Source organism: Kogia breviceps, chromosome 3 (genome assembly GCF_026419965.1).
Source record: "Kogia breviceps isolate mKogBre1 chromosome 3, mKogBre1 haplotype 1, whole genome shotgun sequence".
In the NCBI taxonomy this organism is placed as follows: Eukaryota; Metazoa; Chordata; class Mammalia; order Artiodactyla; family Physeteridae; genus Kogia; species Kogia breviceps.
In genome coordinates, this window is record NC_081312.1 from 80,965,053 (window position 1) to 80,984,481 (window position 19,429).

Consider the following 19,429-nt stretch of genomic DNA (forward strand, 5'->3'; position numbering starts at 1 on the left):
TAGAAAGGCTTCTTGAAGTCATCAACTTGCAAAGCAGAGACTTATCCCTGTCTCATTGACCACTACAAACTCGGTCATACCACCTGCATTATCACCTTTAATAGCATCCATTTTTCTTTCTTTATATAACATAAGACACTTGTGATCTTGCCAGGTTTTCTAGCTACCCCAGCAAATTTTGGTAGGTCTTTGCTGCCATTAACTTTCTCCCCTGACCTTGAGTTGGAGTCTTCTCTTTACCTATGACTCAACTGTCAATGTCATCTGACATGCAGGGCCCCAGTAAGACAGGAGAGCTCAGCTTACACAGAAGAGCTCAACTTCATTATGTGGCCCTATATTTGCTCTACCTGGAGCACTAAGTGTCTTGAAACTTTAATTGCCAATATTTGAATTGGAGGGACATCTAGGAGGGAGGAAAACTTGAGGTCGATTCTTAGAAATATGATGCCTCTATCTGGAACATTTCACATTACTTTTGAGTACCATGGGAATAGTGCTAGAGAATAGCCAGGTAATTACGAGCCCAACTGGCTAATAAGTTCATATCATGGCTCCACCACTAACTAAGAGTGGGACTTTGGGCAAATTATGTAAATTCACCATGCCTCAGTTTCTTCATATCTAAGATGAGGATAGCCACCTTGTGAGTACATACTGAGAATTCAACGAATTAGGGTTTAGAGTGGTGCCTGGTACATAGTAAACACTCAGTAAATGTTGGCTGTTATTCCTTTTCAGAAGTGGACACTTGTTATAGGGTAGGCTGAGTAACCCCACCTTCCTGAATGCTCAGCTGACTTTGTATAGTGTTTCTGAAATTAGAAATTTGGGTACATTTACAGTTTTACCATATCCACATAGTGTACCACGTGTACTAATAATAAATATGCTATATTTACCTGATATTTTTTAAATGTCATTTATTTAATTATATTTTCAAAGGGAAATTTATAATTCCACGTTAAATAATAAACTGGGCTTTCTTGCCATAAATAGAAAGTACTTGTTAAAACAAGGTATAACTGTTCAAACAATTATTTTGTGTCCTAGTAAAGTCACTTCTCCTATGCCAGTGTTAAGCCCTCTTCTCTTTGGGAGACATGGCATTAGATGTTGTCAACACTTATCTAAAGACCCATTGGGTCCTGTAGCCTCTTAGTCTACATTTTCTGAAAACAGTTTTTTAAAAAGCCTACTCATCTGTAATAATAAAAGCTCAAATTAAGTCAAATCCATTTTAATACCTAAAAATTGCTGTAACAGTAGGGAATTGGATTTTGAGTAGTTCATTAATAATTCGCTCAACAATTTATTGAGTAGCTATTTGTGCAGAGCAACTTTGAGGTGATAGCTGAGAAATATTTTTGCTTTTAGGCAGCCTGTCAAGTATCCTGACACAAGCAGTTCCTTAGTTGTCTTTGTGAACCATGCATTCTCAAAGATGGTGATATGGCATAGCCAGATATCAAGTATATCTGCGGCATTAAAATTTCATTGGGGAGCAGTTAAGAAAAAAATGTCTGAAAGTGTCTTGAGGTGGCCATAATGAAACAGACTAAAAAGAGGTGAAGAAAGATTGATGTAGACCAAACATAGGGCCACAATGCAATCTGAAACCTTGTAGCTTCAGCACCAGTAATAAACTTACAAGAATTATTTCTCATCTTCTTGGTGTGACCACAGGATTAGCTAATCCTCCATGTAAAAACCCTCAGATATGTAAAGATAACATTGAGGAAGTATGATATCTTTTTTCTGTACTGTTCTAAGCATTATTTTTTTCCTTCAGATTTTGTTTTCTTTGGGCTATCATGGTTTCAAGTCTTAGCATCCTGATCAATCTTCTGTCAACAGGTGACAAAGTAATATTTAATAAAGTGCCAAATGATCGGTAGCAATTAGTTCACTCCACCCCACAATATGAGGGAGAGGAGAACAAGAAGAATTAAGGGAAAACTTCACCGGAGGAGGTGAGAATTGAACTGAGCTTTGAAGTTTTGGCCAAGGGAAAGATTCAAAAGAACATTCCAGATTTGGACGATGGAGTCTGGGGTGGAATTAAATATGTACTTGGCATTAACCACATGCTGAATAAATTTCTGTTGAATGTTTGTTCGTTGAATAAGAGTTGATGGGGTATGATGGCTGTAGAGCTGCAAGTTGCCTGAGACAAGAATCTGATCATTGTGAATATTCATTCTTTGGAGACATCTTCCTCTTGTCCTTATGTAATACATTTTGATGACTCTAGTTCAAGTTATTTCTTACACAATTATGCGCTAGTTAGAGAGCAAAATTATAATTTGTCCCTATAGGGTTCCCTAATGTTAAAAGATATTTCTTATTCAGATTGTCAAATGGGATCAGACTGCTTTAGAGATCACTCCTGTGCTACAGGAGAGCTAGCGAGCTGCCTGGAATTCTTGAGAGGAGTAGTTCCAACTGCAAGAGAAAGTAGGCTCCTGTAGGCCACTGGCAATATTGAAATTGTCCAGAAGAGACACTGGCAGGCCAGCTCCATGGAGACGTAACTTGAGACCTTCATGACCTTGATATCCAAAAGCCTTAAACCAGCACTTGAAGAAGAGATTAAATTCTAGCTGGTATTTTAGGCTTTGCCATTCTGGAGCTCAGCCTCTGGAGCAGCCACGTGAAGCAGAACTGCTGGTGTGTTTTGGGAGCAGCTGTCTTCCCCATCCAGCTTTCCAGCTGCAGGGATTGTGTTTTTTTTTTTTTTTTTTTCTCTTTCTTTGTTTTTTCAATGGCGGGAGAACCAGGTTCTAACACCACTGTGCTGTCTGCACTCGAATTTTCCTTCCAAATGACCCATCTCATCTTTATCCCTGTATCATCCATCCCTCACTTCATCTTGTTTTCACTCCTGACTGCTGCTATCCAGTGTTTAGTCAGCCCCATGCTGGCTCACTTACCATGTTTAAATCCATTTGTGACATCGGATTAGAGGTCCCATGTATATATGGTCTTGTCTTTGTTTCAGTCCAGGTGTAACCTAGGCAGATGGCACTCTTTGCATAGGCAGGACTTCCAGGGACCTTAAGAGTGAAGATGATTCCCCTGCTTGTTTGCCTCGGCCCCTTTCTGCAGTAGCTGGCCACTTATCTGAGCTTACACTAAGGAAAGGAAGAGTTATAAAAGTGGGTGTGATGTTAATGATTTGGGCAAAGTTGCTACTTGCTTGATTGCTGATGCTTGAAATGCCCTTAGCTGGAGGGGAAAAAAATCTCCCTCTTCTATGGTTATAGGCAAGACAACACATTAAGCTTAACACGCACAGAGGTATAAAGGACTTCTACCAGGTTCATTCCAGAGAACAGGTTTGATTCTGGATTGTGCACTGCACACACTGAATCCCACAAGGGGGCGCGGCAGGGGAGGGGTGTAAAGAGGGAAATTCTGGCATTGCCACATTTTGCCTGTTGAATAGACTCACTCCTGCTGTCTCTCCAAGGCTGTGGCAACATGTGCATGGTAAGAGCAGGCTCCTGACTTCATTTATACCTCATGAAGTTTTTCTTTTTTTACCCTCTGGACCATAGAAAGTAACAAATGATTTTGATGATGTGATTTTGGGAGACAAAAAGCAGGCCACACTGTAATCAATCTAACACCAGCCAAGGCAACAGCCTAACGACTGTAACATCCCAGGTCTCAAACAGCATGTTAGTGCTTTTTGTGTGTTATTTTATTTCATCTTCACAACAACCCTACAAAATAAGCACCAGTGTTAATGCTCTTTTACTGATGAGGGAACTGAAGGTCACAGAGATTCATTAACTTGTTGATATGACACAGCTAGCAGGTGGAAGGGCCAGGCCTCAAACCAGGTCTATCTGATTCTAGACTCAGCGCATAACCACTGTTCCGTGCTGCCTCTCCATTTGAAAGCATTATAGTGCATAGCTTTGCAAGTTTACCTTTCCTTTAGAAGGCATGTTTTTCCTCTTTTGAGGAAGATGTAAAAAAAAATTATGGTCTTGTTGTATGATATCTGAGGCTAGGCCATAAGAAGCCATAAACTTCTGCCTGGTTCCCTTGGGATGCTTGCTCTTGGAACCTACCCGTCAATTCAAGGGGAAGTTCAAGCAGACCTCAGAGAGGTCCAAATGGAGAAAAACCAAGGCCCCTCTCCCACAGTTATAGCTGACCTCACAGCAAGCACAGATTTGCCAGACCTGTAAGTGAGTCATCAAGAAAGTGAATCCTCCAGCACCCAGATAATCCACTCCAGTTAACACCACACAAAGAGAAGCTATCTCCATTGAGTCCAGCCCAACTTGCCAAATAATGAGCATGTTAAGAAATTGGTGTTTAAAGCCACCCTCCCCTCCACCAAAATGACTATGGGTCTGTATTTGAGAAGCCAGTGGAATTGATTCTCAGACCCACAGAAACAAGTTGTTTTGTTTCCCAATCCTGTTGATTAGTACAGTGCTTTGGCCTGTGATGTGGTAGCAGCCTTTGGAGGGGTCAGGGGAACGATTTATTTCCTAGCCACCAATGACCATTCTCCCATTTCCCTGGCCTAGCCAGACACCATGCAGCAGAGAGGACTTCACGGGTGATTTAGGTGGTTCCATTCTTCAACCTACCTGCATATTTGCCACCTGCCCCTCTTGCTATTGTTTGGGGCTCCAACTTCATGGGAGGACTTTTTTCTTTATATATTTATATAACTTTAACTGAAAAAAAAAAATTAACAAAGAAACAAGCTTTCCCTTGAACTTCTTATTAAAGGGTTTCCAAAAACTTCAGCAGCATAACAGAGTGAGTTTTTGTGGATGGGCTACGTTTCCCTGACAAAGACATAGAAATGATAGACCAAATAAACAACAACAAAAATCTTTTAAAATACATAATCAAGTTCAAACAAAGGAATTCAATCTCTAGTTACAAGAAATGGAGAGAGAGTGTATATTCAGAGTGGTGAACAGGGGCTCACACTGTGTAGGTCCTTAAGAATTTTTAGCTTTAGATGTAGACATAAAAGGCCGGGGCTAGGATTTTTTAACACCCCAGAGGGAAAGATGTGCATCCAGGAGCTGGAATTTGGGTATAGGTTCAGATTTGCATTCTTATTTACTGCAGGAAGCCTGAGCTAAGAAATTAACAATAAAACTAGTCTCTGCAAAAGTATACATGAAACTGCTTGGTCATGGTTATTTCCGCAGCGCAAGTCAAACAATTCTTTCTGAAAATAAGCTCACAGTAAAAATTTACAAAGCAAGTAAGGAAACCACCACCATAGGGAAGATAGGTAAGTAGGTAGGCAGGTAGATAGATAGGTAGAGAAATCGTATACTATGGACTAGAGATGAGAAAATGAAGTCACTATAAATTTAATCTACAAGATGACATTTATAAACTAAAATTAATATATAAGCTGATTGAATAAAAAGAAAGACTATGGGGACTTCCCTGGTAGTCCAGTGGTAAAGAATCCTCCTTCCAATGAAGGGGATATGGGTTCAATCCCTGGTTGGGGAACTAAGATCCCACATGCCGCGGGGCAACTGAGCCCCATGTGCCACAACAACTGAGCTCATGCGCCTCAACCAGAGAGAGAAGACCCGTGTGCCGCAACTAGAGAGAAGCCCACACACCGCAACGAAGACCTGACACAGCCAAAAAAAAAAGGAAGACTATAACTGGATAAATGAAAGAATAGAAAACTGTGAAAAACGCATTTAAAAATACAAAAATAACGTTTAGAAATGAAATAATTGTCATTGAGGTTAAAAGCTCATTAGATGAGTGAAGTGTTGGATTAAACAAAAAAAATCAAAATTAGAAGAATTAGATTAGAATAAAAGTTAGTGAATTCTAGGATGGATCTAAGGAAAGTAACTTTAGTATAACACAAGAGATGAAGAGAAGGGAAATATAAACACTTTATAGGGGTAGGAGATAAAATAAGACCTAAAAGATGTCTAACGTAAGCATTCCAGAAAGAGGATGGAGACCAAAGCTATAATGGCTCATTTTTTTCAAACTGGTTATCCTTAGACTTGTGAAACATAGCTAATTCCAGGCAGGCTAAATAAAAAGAGCCATACCCAGGTGAACAATGATGTAACTATTGAATATCAAAGAAAAATCTAAAAGCAACCAGAAATTAAAGACGAATTACCTATATAAGGACTACCATTAGACTGACAGTAGAGTTCTTATTTGTAATAGATGTCAAGAAACAGTGGAATCATATCTTCAAAGGGCTGAATCTTAACCTGTGATTCTGTGCCCAGCTATATTATCATTCAAGAGTGATAAATAAGTAGAGATATTTTCAGACAAGGCAGAACTAAAAGATTTACTACTCAGTGATCCCAGCTGAAAGAACTAATAAATGAGGTGCTTTAGTAACAATATCCAATTTTTGGATATTGAATCCAAAAGTAGAATGTGGAATTCAAGAAGCAATGCTGAAAAAGGAAATTGACAAACATGTTGATAAATCTAAATAAGCATTGAATGTTTAAAAAATGTTTTTCAAAATGGAAAGAGACTGGGCTTCCCTGGTGGCGCAGTGGTTGAGAATCCGCCTGCCGATGCAGGGGACACGGGTTCGTGCCCCGGTCTGGGAAGATCCCACATGCCGCGGAGCGGCTGGGCCCGTGAGCCATGGCCGCTGAGCCTGCGCGTCCGGAGCCTGTGCTCCGCAAGGGAGAGGCCACAACAGTGAGGCCCGCCACACAAAAATTAAAAAAAAAAAAAAAAAAAAAAAAAAATGGAAAGAGACTATATAAGTAAAGATTCTCCAGAGAAACAGAACCAGTAGGAGTGTGTGTGTGTGTGTGTGTGTGTGTGTGTGTGTGTGTGTGTGTGTGTATGTGGAGAGAGAGAGAGAGAGATTGATTATAATAAATTGGTTCACATGATAATAGAGGCTACTAAGTCCCAATATCTACAGTTAGTCAGCAAGCTGGAGACACAGGAGAGGCAATGCCAGTGGCCTAGTTCCAGTCCAAAGGCCTGCAGGCTTGAGACCCAGGAGGAACCAATATTTTACTTCTAGTCTAAAGGCAAGAAAATATCAATGTCCCAAGTCAAAGGCAGTTAGGCAGAAAGAATTCTCTTCTACTCAGTCTTTTTGTCTAGTCAGTCCTTCAGCTGATTGGATGAGGCCCACCACATTAGGGAAGGCAGTCTGCTTTACTCAGTCTACCAATTCAAATGTGAATCTCATCCAGAAACACCCTTACAAACATCTAGAATAATGTTTGACCAAATGTGTCACCCTGTGGCCCAATCAAGTTGACACATAAAATTAACCCTCACAAAGACTAACTAGGAAATTGTGTTTACAAACAAGATGGTTGAACAGAAATAATAGGCACAATAACATGGAGGCTGATGAGGAATGGAGGCTTTCTGATTGGAGTGAGTGTGTTCTAAATTACTTATACTCAGAATTACAAAGGAGGTATGATTAGGTTAGATATTGTTCTGTTTAAATTTTTTTGAGGGGACTACTAAAGAAGTAGATACAAAGTGTATTACATTCAAGTGAATAAAGAGAGAAGGGGGCATAAAGAAAATTTAATCAACTAGGAGGTAGTAAAGGAGAAATGAGAGCAGGGTAGAAAATGGTTATCAGAACATGGAAAACAAGAAGGTAGAGATAAGTCCAGATGTCTCAGTCACAAGTGGATTAAACTCACTATTTAAAAAGCAAAGATTTTCAAACTTGATTTTAGAAAATCTGGGTAAATGTTATTAATAAGAGTCAGGCCTAAGACTTAATGATACAATGAAGTTTAAAGTAGAGAAATGGAACACCAGATATATCAGGCAGATACTATCCAAAAGAAAAGTGGTGCAGCAGTATTACCACTAGGTAATGTTATGTTTAGCGCAAAAAAAGGGATTGAGAAGGTTACGACTTGATGCCAAAAGACATAATTTCTAAGAATTATATGTAAAACAATGAGGTTGTACACCCAATAAAATAGCCTCCTAATATAGAAAACAAACATTGATAGAATTATGTGGAGAAACTGACAAACTGACAGTAGTAGTAGATTAGTTCATATCTAGTTTGGAAAATATTAATAAGAATATAGAAGATTTGAATAATACAATTCAAAACGTTGACATACTAGACATACCTGAACTCTGTACCTCAATAGGAACTTCAGTGATTTTTAAGACATATAAAACATTTATAAAAATAGGTTCCATATAAAAACACAAAGGAAGTCAAGCACATACTTCCAAATTAAAATAAACATCACATACATTGACCACAATCTGATCAAATTGGAAATATAAAAAATGAAATGTTTAAAAGAATTTATGAATCAAAGATTCCTGCACACCCCTGGTGGCGCAGTGGTTGGGAGTCCGCCTGTCGATGCAGGGGACACGGGTTCGTGCCTCGGTCCGGGAAGATCCCACATGCTGCGGAGCGGCTGGGCCCGTGAGCCATGGCCGCTGAGCCTGCGCGTCCGGACCCTGTTCTCCGTAACAGGAGAGGCCACAACAGTGAGAGGCCCGCGTACCGAAAAAAGAATTTTAAAAAGTATGTTAAAAGATTAAAATGTATTTAATAAACATAGTAAATTAGTAAAAGGATAAGTGTAGCAAACTCAAAGAAGAAAGCAGGAAACAATGATCGCAAAAGGATAAATTCAGTGTAACTTGAAAAAATGGAGCAGTAGAGAGGAAACAAATCCCAAATTTGGTTTCTTGAAAATACTAATAAAACAAACCAACCTCTAGCAAGACTGATAAATTTAAAAGTTTACACAAATTAATCTTAGGCTATCCAAAGTTAATTTAATTGCCGATCCAGAAACTAAATCAGAATGGTGGGACATGGATATTTATTATATTAGACTCCTGCCTTCTTTATGTTAGAAATATTCCACAATAAAAAGATCATAATCTTTATTTAGGCATTATGCCTTAGTCCAGGCATTGCCTATTGCCTGTCTTCTGTGTAGCGTGCTTTAACAGATACCAGCTCTCCTATTCTTGTACATCTTGCTTCAAGTGACTCATGCATTCTTGCTTTGCACATGCTTGGTAGATAGTTGAAATCCCAGCAGTTGAAGCAGTGACAGGGTTAAATTGTGAAATCAACAGAATGAATACCTCTAGCAAAGGTTAGGGAGAACAAAACTCCTGTCTACCTATGGTCAAAATAGATGGATGTACATTGGACAGATGTCATGGCTGGCCTAGGGACAGCTTCTGTGAAAGAAATAGGCTTCCGTGAGGGTTCATATCCCCAGCCGTCCCAAGATTGTCCAATTGCCTTTCCTTATCTGGTTGATGTTATTATTCCTCCCTTTGGCACTTCCTAAGCTTCAGAGTATGTGTGTAAATGTATGCTTGCACTCTGGCTTGATCTGAGATGTAGACCTCCTCAAGCCTGAGTGCAAAGACCCAGGCATGGAGGGCAGGCACGTCCTGCATCTGGAGCCTTGGCCTGCAGTTCCTATGTGTTAGCGCTTTTTTTGAGTTTAAAATGAACGCGGACTCAATATATAGTTTTTACTATTCAATTTAAAATCACTGACTTCCTCTCGCAAGCTTCCTTTGATTTGAATAGTGTTCTATTCAATATATTCAAACTATTTTTTTTAAGTTTATTGGCTATGATTCTTAATTCTGGTAAGCACACTGTTCTAAAATGTATATTGTGAGGAAAATTATGTAATCGGTTTCTTTTTCCTTTAATATTTCCTTTTCTTCCTCATAAAATAAATGACCTAATTTTTTTCTGTCCTAGGGTATTGTCCCTCTTCTTTTTTAAAAAGGGCCTTTGTTTTATGAGTTTAGCAATGAGTTTGCATATAGTTTGATATGAGGTCAGTAATTTTCCCTAGAATAGCACTTTTGGGTATACCGTCTGGTCATTTAGTAATCTTCGTCTCACGTGGATATGAGAGTTAGCAGTGTAGCAACTTAGCAATGACCAGGTGCATGTGGAGAAGGTGCTGTTGTTCCCTTGAGACACTGATAGCATCATGGGTACCACAAAGGATTGTGTCTGCCATTACTGTCCGGTGACTGAGCGGCAGACCAGAGAGAGCGCAGTCCCTCAGGGAAGGTGACCCAGTGCATGTGCGATTGCTTTGTTCCCCTCCTACGGGCCTGGCCTTAGAATTAAGTTGGGAAAACAGAGTGAGTTTACCAGGTACTTTACTATCTATTTGACACTATTGTTGGAATAATCTATTCTTTTTTTTTTTTTTTTTTTTTCTTTTTGCGGACCTCTCACTGCTGTTGCCTCTCCCGTTGCGGAGCACAGGCTCCGGACGCGCAGGCTCAGCGGCCGTGGCTCACGGGCCCAGCTGCTCTGTGGCATGTGGGATCCTCCCGGACCGGGGCACGAACTCGCGTCCCCTGCATCGGCAGGCGGGCTCTCAACCACTGTGCCACCAGGGAAGCCCAATCTATTCTTTTATAATAAGGCAGTTTGCTGCTTCATATTCCCTGTGTTTCTTCCACTTATCCATGGTAATGTCTTTCCGAAATAATTGAGTCTAACTTAAGCTTACATGAGGCAAATGCCTAAGCCTGATTTGTTTCTTATTATTACTTAAACGTTAACAAAATAAATAACAAAAAAGCTGTTGTAGCTGTTTTCTCTAGGGACTCATGTAAGAACCCTTAAAGGTAGTCAGGTCAGATAACATTATCACTTTCTACAGAGGAAGACACTGAATTTGAGAGGCTCGATAATTTGCCAGGTTGCAGAGCTGGGTATAGGGATAGGGCTGGATAGGATTCTTCCAGTGATGATTATCTTTTTTGAGACTCCAAATATGGCCTCTCCACTTGCAGTGCAAACATGTTTATAAATGGCTATTAACTATATAACATTGCTATAAACATGCTGTTATGGAGCTAAGAATAGGAAATAATTAAAATTATTGCACTTCGTTTTTTTCTTTGTGCACTCCATACTATGCTTAAGTGAGAAAGATGTCATTTCCTTATTTCCTTCCACAGAATTTACTAACATTTATCATATCTGTCAGTGTTCTTATGGTACTGAAATTGATAAAGAACATCATAATCTAAAAAAAAAATGTTAAGCCAAAAATTTTCTCAGAACCTGAATGACATAGGTCTGCAGTCTGTGTTCATTCTGTTTAACTAGATAATTATCCAGTATGCGTTTTAGTTTGTGCTTGTAGGGGCCAGACGCTAAGCTATTTTGGTAAATGGGAATGATTCCACTGGAGGACTTGAAAGAATTGATTCCTAAGCAACACCTGACTTAGCTTCTGTCTAGAGACTTGCCTTCCTCCCATGCTGAGGAAGAGGAGTTCTGGCCAACATGGCTTCTGCAAGCCTACAGTAAACAGTGAGGCCAGGATCTCCTGCCTCACTTTTCAAAGGGTGTGATCTGATATAGCATCCCTCGGAAGATGCTTCCCATAGTCCCTTCTGTTGCAGTTCCCTGGGGTAAGGTCAATTTAATTTGCAACTGGGTGTGATGAGATGTTTTGGGACAAAAATTCATATATAAATATAAATGTGGGGGTGTGTGTATATATACTTTTTTCCCTTATTTAAGATTCGCTCAATTGTCAGTCAGTTTTACCTACTTTCCTTACCTGTGAAATGGACATGACATTTTGTGGCAGTTGATGAGAATTATTTCAGAAAGGTTTAGAATTCAGAGATGCTTTCTCGGCTGAAAGTTATTTTTTATTGACGTCATTGAAGTCCTTTGAATCTGACCTGCCTTCACTCAGCTTTCCAGGTATATATGCTTGGTTATAACATACTTACCTGCAAAAGGTAAATATTTTCTTTTCTGATTGTTTTTGTTGTGTTTTTTTTTCCCCCAAATGGGCTTTTCCAAAGCTAATTTATCTGCAAAGAGACATATGCTTTAGGTCTGTACTTGTTAATTTACCTTGGAAAAATCAGGTCATCTTCAAATCTGGCAATGTGGCTTATAAACTTGGCAAAATGGTCTAATTAAAAGCTTCCTATAGATTTGAAAAAAGGAAAAAAATTAGTATCAGTAATGTTTTCATTTTCATGCTTTGTGTATTTATAGGTATATGTCACTTCTCATGTTGTATTAAAAGTATGTTGACTGTCTGCTAACAGTTCATCTCTTTTCTTCTGCAGCCTCCAAGTCTGTTATAAATAGTATGCTACGGGACCCTTCTCAGATTCCAGATGGAGTTCTAGCAAATCAGGTCTATCAGGTATTAATCACAGCTGTCTATTTTCAGTGGCAATGCTGTTATCTGCCTAGCAGAGTAAAGGATTTTAAACCTCATTTAATTACTGTCATCATAAACTATCACTGAGGTCAGGGTGCACCATAAATGGCAATGCAATATTTGCGAGAAGAGCATTTCACTTTTTAATAGCTTGCTTTTATAGTGAATAAAAAGGATGCAATTTTTGTTTTCTGTGATTAAATCTGAACAGTCTTTTGATAGCTTTTTAATTTTTTTTTAAGAAAAGGAATTACTGCTTTTAGGATACTGTTTAACTGCAACAGTTTTTGTAGTCACTCATCCAAGACCCCTTCTCTTATTTGTCTGCAGTGCATCGTGAATGACTGCTGTTATGGACCACTGGTGGACTGCATCAAACAGTATCCTTTCCCATAAAATTTTAGGTGCACAATTGACGAGCTTAGACTCAATGGAGGAGATGTGTCTAGCTTTAACCTGACATAAAGTTCTGCTTCACAAAACACATTTCATACTCTCTTCTATTTTATATTCAATCAACTGGAGGGTCACTGCAGACCATGCTTTTCTACAGCTTAAAAAAAAAAAATCAGATAGGCCCCAGGAAGATGTCAGTTCAGCAGTTGCACAGTCACAGGCTTATTTCAAACTGCTTGGTTTTCAGTGAGTTTAAAGGTATAGCATCATGAGGCAAGTAACACATTGTCTTGGATGTCTAACCATTCCAGTGAACATTTTTTCAAATATAACACATTTCTATTTAAAATGAACCAAATTTAGTTGAGAATAAATTTTGAGCCTGGAGTTAAAGGATGATGTGATTAAAATGCCACCAGAGACCATCACATTTTAAAGGGCAGTAGATTCTTATTGCTTAAATGCTGATTACAATCTGAGCTCTTGCTTGGGTCCCTAATAAACATTTTTAGAGAAAACCAAGCTAATTTTTCCCTCTGGACTGAATTTAAGGCTATGAGAACAGATGTCCAGTCATTCTTCATTAAAGATATTGAGATTACTAGAGTTAATGCTTGCTTCTTCAAACAGGATTTGAGTGGACAGCAACTAGACTTGGTGAAGGAGGACATTTTTTTTTTTTTTTTTTTTTTTTTTTTGTGATACGCGGGCCTCTCACCGTTGTGACCTCTCCCGTTGCGGAGCACAGGCTCCGGACGCGCAGGCCCAGCGGCCATGGCTCACGGACCCAGCCGCTCGGCGGCACGTGGGATCCTCCCGGACTGGGGCACGAACCCGAGTCCCCTGCATCGGCAGGCGGACTCCCAACCACTGCGCCACCAGGGAAGCCCAAGGAGGACATTTTTAATCAATACCTTTAGTAGTGTTGTGGCAACACTAAGGATATTGACAGTCCTTGGCTCAAAAAGTTTATTCAAAAAGTAAATAATTAGGGCTTCCCTGGTGGCGGAGTGGTTGAGAGTCCACCTGCCGATGCAGGGGACACGGGTTCGTGCCCTGGTCCAGGAGGATCCCACATGCCGTGGAGCGGCTGGGCCCGTGAGCCATGGCCGCTGAGCCTGCGCGTCCGGAGCCTGTGCTCCGCAACGGGAGAGGCCACAACAGTGAGAGGCCCACGTACCGCAAAAAAAAAAAAAAAAAAAAAAAAAGTAAATAATTAGCAGTTTTTTAATGGGAATCATATCTATCTGAGTCCATGAGTCTCATATTTCTTAATAATATAACATGCCCTTCTTGGGTTTTGTTAGCTTGTGTGGCATTGTGACCAGTTGTGACTTGGTGATTACCAGTAAGGAGGCTTTTTGTTAGAAGCCCTTGGTGGTCGTAGAGAGAGAGAGAGAGAGACAGAGACAGAGACAGAGACAGAGAGAGAGGGAGAGAGGGAGTGTGTGTGTGTGTGTGTGTGTGTCTGTGTGTGTGTGTTTATATTCCACCTTGTTTCCTAAAGGCTTAGAGTCAGTGAAATTTATGTAAAAAAAAATATTCATTTTCTTTTTTTCATAAAGTTAACCTTTGAAAAATAATCTTTTAACAGAGCCCTCTGGTAAGAATATTCAGTATCTATGTTACAGCCCTTGGTATATTTATTCTTCCAATCTTACTTAATCTATTATATTTATTAATATATAATATTAATATAGCCCTTTGTATGTTTCTTATTCCAATCTAACTTAAATTAATAAAATCACAGCATTGTCATAAGCTTGCCTCTTTATTAGACCAAAGTGAAGCTATACTTCTATTTTCAGTGTAAAATTAATGATAGTGTTAGAAACTGTCGGAATGCCAACCTCACGTTGCTACAGTGATAAAGTTTAGCAGATTCATATAACAACTAACACCATCTCAGAGTATCTGGGGTGGAATTACATGTTAATTTTGAAGCACATAAAATAGTTAAAAATCAATTTAAAGTTAAGGTTTTAAAAGCATAATGTCTTTTGAAGGATTGCTTATTGATTTTAAATATAACTATCTAATTATATATGCATGGACTAAAGTATGAAGTCAACTGCTTTGTAAATGCCAGGAGGCTGTTTTTCAGTAATAGTTGAGATGCTTACGGGAAACTAGATTGCTGTATTGCTGGCGAAGAAAATGGCTTGTGAGGTTATTTACAAGTTTTGCCCCATGGTCACTGCCATACATCAATAATAGGTATTATTATAGAGAAAGTCTAAGTGTTTCTGCTTATGAAGCATTATAAATTCTGTTTGGAGTATTTTCCTTGCATTTTTGCCATCATTCACTTTCCTTTTTTGGCTGTGTTATTGCCAGTAGAATTTAAAGTAGTACATGATTTCAGTTGATAAAGATAATGATGTATGTCTGTAAATTGTATTCACTGACTAGATTATAATTTCACAGTTCCATTATGCCTATTGCCAGTAAAATTACTGTTTTTATAAGCTTTATTTTCTAGACCTTGTATTTTATATATGTTTATATCAAACAAAGCATAATCAAGAAGTATATCTTTCCAAAGTTTCAAATTAGTGATTGCTTTTACCATGCAAAATAAAACAGGCTGGGATGTTCATAGAGAATTGATTTTATCTTTGCACTGAGATAGTAGCAGTTTAATATAATGTAAATACACTTGCATAGATGTTTCTGAGGCTGATCAACAGGAATTATTTTATTTCACACTGAGTAAAAATTATTGAATTTTCATGTGAGTGGAAATGCTATTTGTATGTTCTGATAATTTGGTAATACTTACCTTGCTTACTCGGTAAATTGCATCATTTCATTAGAAAGCACACACTTAATAAATAGAATGGGTGTAAAACCTTTTTACTCCATTATGAAAATGTTACATGTAGACAATTGTTTAAGTAGAATAAAGTAAATTGGTCATTTATTAATGAGATGCCAAAAAAGCACAGTAGCAAAGAGTATATAAATTGTCATTGTGCTTTCTTTTTCTTTCGGTGTCTATTGTAATTCTTCCTACATAGCCATGCCCACTCACCTTTTCTGCCACAGGTTATATTCACAGACGCAAAAGGCATGAGAAACCGGCCACCTCAACTTTCCAAAGTGTGACTTCAGGACAAGCTATTAGACAAAGACTTAAACAGAGGAGCAAGGAAACACAATGATACAGGAAGCTTGAAGTGCTGTGGGTTTCATTTCTGTACCATCAGTAACCTCAGTTTCATGATTCAACATTTTAGATGTAAATAATTTACAACAATAAAAGTGAGAGCACATTTATGTGGAATAGAAGTAAATAATTTAGTTCTCAAATGTGGGATGCCCCTAGTAGTGAGAAACCATTGAGAGATATTCATCAGATATCTTCAATGGACTCTGCAAATGTGTGAAATTTTGTGATTTAAGAATTTGTTTTCTTTATTTTGTTTTCAATGAGAAGTAAGAGCAGTCCTGTGCATGGGGAGGAGGGGACAACAGAAGGAAAAAGACAATGATAATGACTTGGGGCTTGTTTTGACAGTGGATACGAGTGGTCTCACCTCTTGAATTCTAAGATTTAAGTGATATTCACCTGTATGTGTTGATAAAGAGCAGACTAATTCTCTAAGAATTTTTAATTTTACAAATAATATATAAGCTTTATTTGATTTAAATTGGACTCTCGCAGTGCATGATCAGAATTAAAGAGTCTCTGGTAAGCCAAGGAGTGATTGGACCAGGTTGACATCAGTGAGGTGGAGAATTAGATAATTACAGGCACACCTCATTTTATTGTGCTTCACTTTATTGTGCTTTGCAGATATTATGCCTTTTACAAATTGAAGGTTTGTGGCAACCCAGCATCGAGCAAGTCTGTCAGATTCATTTTCCTCATAGCATTTGCTCACTTCATGTCTCTGCATCACCTTTTGGTAATTCTTACAGTATTTTAAAACTTTTCATTATTATTATATTTGTTACCGTCATCTGTGATGCTATAATAGCAAAAAGATTAGGGCTCGCAGAAGGCTCACATTTTTTAGCAATAATTTTTTTTTTTTTTTTTTTTTTGGCGGTATGCGGGCCTCTCACTGTTGTGACCTCTCCCGTTGCGGACCACAGGCTCCGGACGCGCAGGCTCAGCGGCCATGGCTCACGGGCTTAGTTGCTCCGCGGCATGTGGGATCTTCCCGGACCGGGGCATGAACCCTTGTCTCCTGCATCAGCAGGCGGACTCTCACCCACTGCGCCACCAGGGAAGCCCTAAAGTATTTTTTAATTAAGGTATGTGCATTGTGCTTTGGGGCATAATGCTATTGGGCACTTCATAGACTACATTATAGTGTAAAAATAACTTTTATATGCACTGGGAAACCAAAAAATTCATGTAACTTGCTTTACTGCGATTTTTTTTTTATTCTGGAACTGAATCCACAATATCTGCAAGGTCTGCCTATGTTACCAAATGCTTCTGACAGAATTAAAGTACCAGAATAGGATAACACTCCTTTTCACACTTTGTACAATCTCATCCTTTTGGAAAATAGACCAGAATTCCAAGTCTCTTTCCTGACTTCATTCCTTATTGGCCATGAGACTGTCAGCAGGTTCTTCAGCCTTCCTGAACCTTGCTTTCGTTAACTGTAAAAATGGAACTAGTAATGGCTACCTGCTCGTGTGGTTGTTGTGAAGATTAAATAAGATGATACACCAAAGTGTTTAGCACAAAGGCTTAGTATATGGTATTTAAGAAATATTAACTAATATCAATTATCTTTACATAATCAATTTTAATATTTTTTAAAGAAGCCGTACAGAGGTCACAGACACAGGCTTTGCAGAGATTTTATACTGATCCTCTGCTCTGCCACACATTAGCCATATGACCTTGTGCAGATTTCTTTCTAAGCCTCGGTTTTCTCATCTGTAAGATAAGGATAATAATAACTGTGAGGATGAAATAGAATACATAAAGCACTTAATACAGTGCCTGCCTCATAATAGCATTCAAAGCTTTTTTTGTTTGTTTTTTTTTTTGGCTGCCTGGCATGCGGGATCTTAGTTCCTCTACCAGGGGTCGAACCTGTGCTTCCTGCATTGGAAGCACAGAGTCTTAACCACTAGACCGCCAGGAAAGTCCCAACACTCAAAACATTTATATGTGAGTGTGTATGTATTTATATGCATTATACACTATGTGAAAACTTGCACACACGAGAAAAAGACTTGAAACAGCCTCTGTACCCACACCCTGATCCACAGCCCTTTACTAGGATGTCTTTCCTCCAGAGTACATATAATTCTCAACAAGTCAGTTGTTTGACTTCCCAAGTCACAGAAGATCACCAGTCATAGACTAGAAGTGAAATAGGAGCTGCTAAATGCTGGCTTTGTGACAAGTGTGAATTCACAGAAGATTTATGGAACTCTGTAAGACTGGAAACTCTTTTAGGGCAAAGGCTGGTTGGTATTCTTTGCTGCACCTAGTAAGTGCTTAATAAATGGTCCTAAATTGAACTGAGGGATTTTTAACATAGCATAAAGGATGTTTAAAATGAATTTCTTTTCAAAAGAAGATAAAGTACACATCTATTTACAAATCTTTATTTGCCAAAATCCATTTAAACATTACAGAAAAAAAGTCTATCGAATCACTTAAATGAGGGGATTTGTAAAGAAATCTCACTCCTCAGAGATGTGGGCTATATGAGGAAGTACTTGCTGTAATTACCTCCATTGGTCATTTCATCTCAAAGTATAGCCCTGATATTAGCGTGCTTTAATTCTACCTATGTTACCCTCCTTAACTAACACTTCCCAGTGCTATTGGTCATGAGCATGAAGTTCTACTCAGGGACTTGCTTCTGGAGAAAAACCTATCCTTCCTAGGTAAGTATTGCTTATGTCCTCTCCAGCATATGTTATCTCCACGAGTGCTTAAATATATAGTTTTAAAAATCTTCCACTTGCAGTTATTATGTACTAAAGGAAGAGAAAACGATGATGAATGCTGTGCATGCTATCTTTTATTGATTTAGAACTGAGCAGGAACTCAGTTACCTAATCCCCTGTATATACAGCACATGCACAGGCTTGCAATTAATATTTTATAGCATAAGTGGCTGAAAAAATGCTTTAATATCTGTTGCAGTATTACTTTTGGTGTCATGAGATATTAGCCATAATCTAGGCCTTTTGAGAGAAAGAAACAAAAGAAATATTGTCCATAAAATACTTTATATATTAAAAAGAATTGTTAGAAAAATTCATGTTAGGTATTTTTGTCTCATGTATGGAATCAACTAGTACTTTTACTTGAAAATGAAATACTGAGCTTTTATTATTTTTATGCCAAACATGAATTGTCATCATAGATTTAGTATGATTTTTTAAAATCTCACATGTATGCATGTGTTTGTGTGCCAATGTGGAATCTTATTACAGATAGTTATTTCTTTCAACATCTCTTACGCATTAGAAATTAAGCCTCAAAAGGCATTCATGTGATAACTGATCACAACAACCATAAAGCACTCTACAAGGAATTAATTCCTCTTCTCCATTTAAAATGTGGTAATTTGTCAAGTTTCTATACAGATCATATTATTGTACACATCTGTTTTATGTAGATGTTTGAGTTTGCATAGTGTATTTTTTTTAGTTTAAAAACATCAAACAATATAGGATTACATAATTTTTGCTCCAAAATGGACAAGACTTAGCCAAGGAAAGTCAAATGAATGGTCTTATGTCAAGTTGGGGAAGGATGTTGAATACAGTCCTGCAAGAAGTCTGTTTTAACTCTTAATATTCAATATTTTTATTAGTGACCTGGA

The 19,429-nt window shown here is 38.4% G+C and overlaps 1 protein-coding gene across 13 annotated transcripts in view; it reads left to right on the forward strand.

The window, feature by feature from the left end:
• The window catches only part of CDIN1 (CDAN1 interacting nuclease 1), a 222,127-nt gene that overhangs the window by 86,388 nt on the left and 116,310 nt on the right, over positions 1-19,429 (forward strand). For all 13 annotated transcript variants that reach the window (XR_010839643.1, XR_009334519.2, XM_059056976.2 and 10 more), the window contains exons 6-8: positions 12,121-12,200; positions 12,549-12,598; positions 18,415-18,482. Coding sequence is in view for 11 of the 13 variants with exons in the window: in XM_059056976.2 (XP_058912959.2) it covers positions 12,121-12,200; positions 12,549-12,598; positions 18,415-18,482 (198 nt within the window). In the remaining 2 variants the exon portion in view is untranslated. The remainder of the gene's footprint in view (positions 1-12,120; positions 12,201-12,548; positions 12,599-18,414; positions 18,483-19,429) is intronic.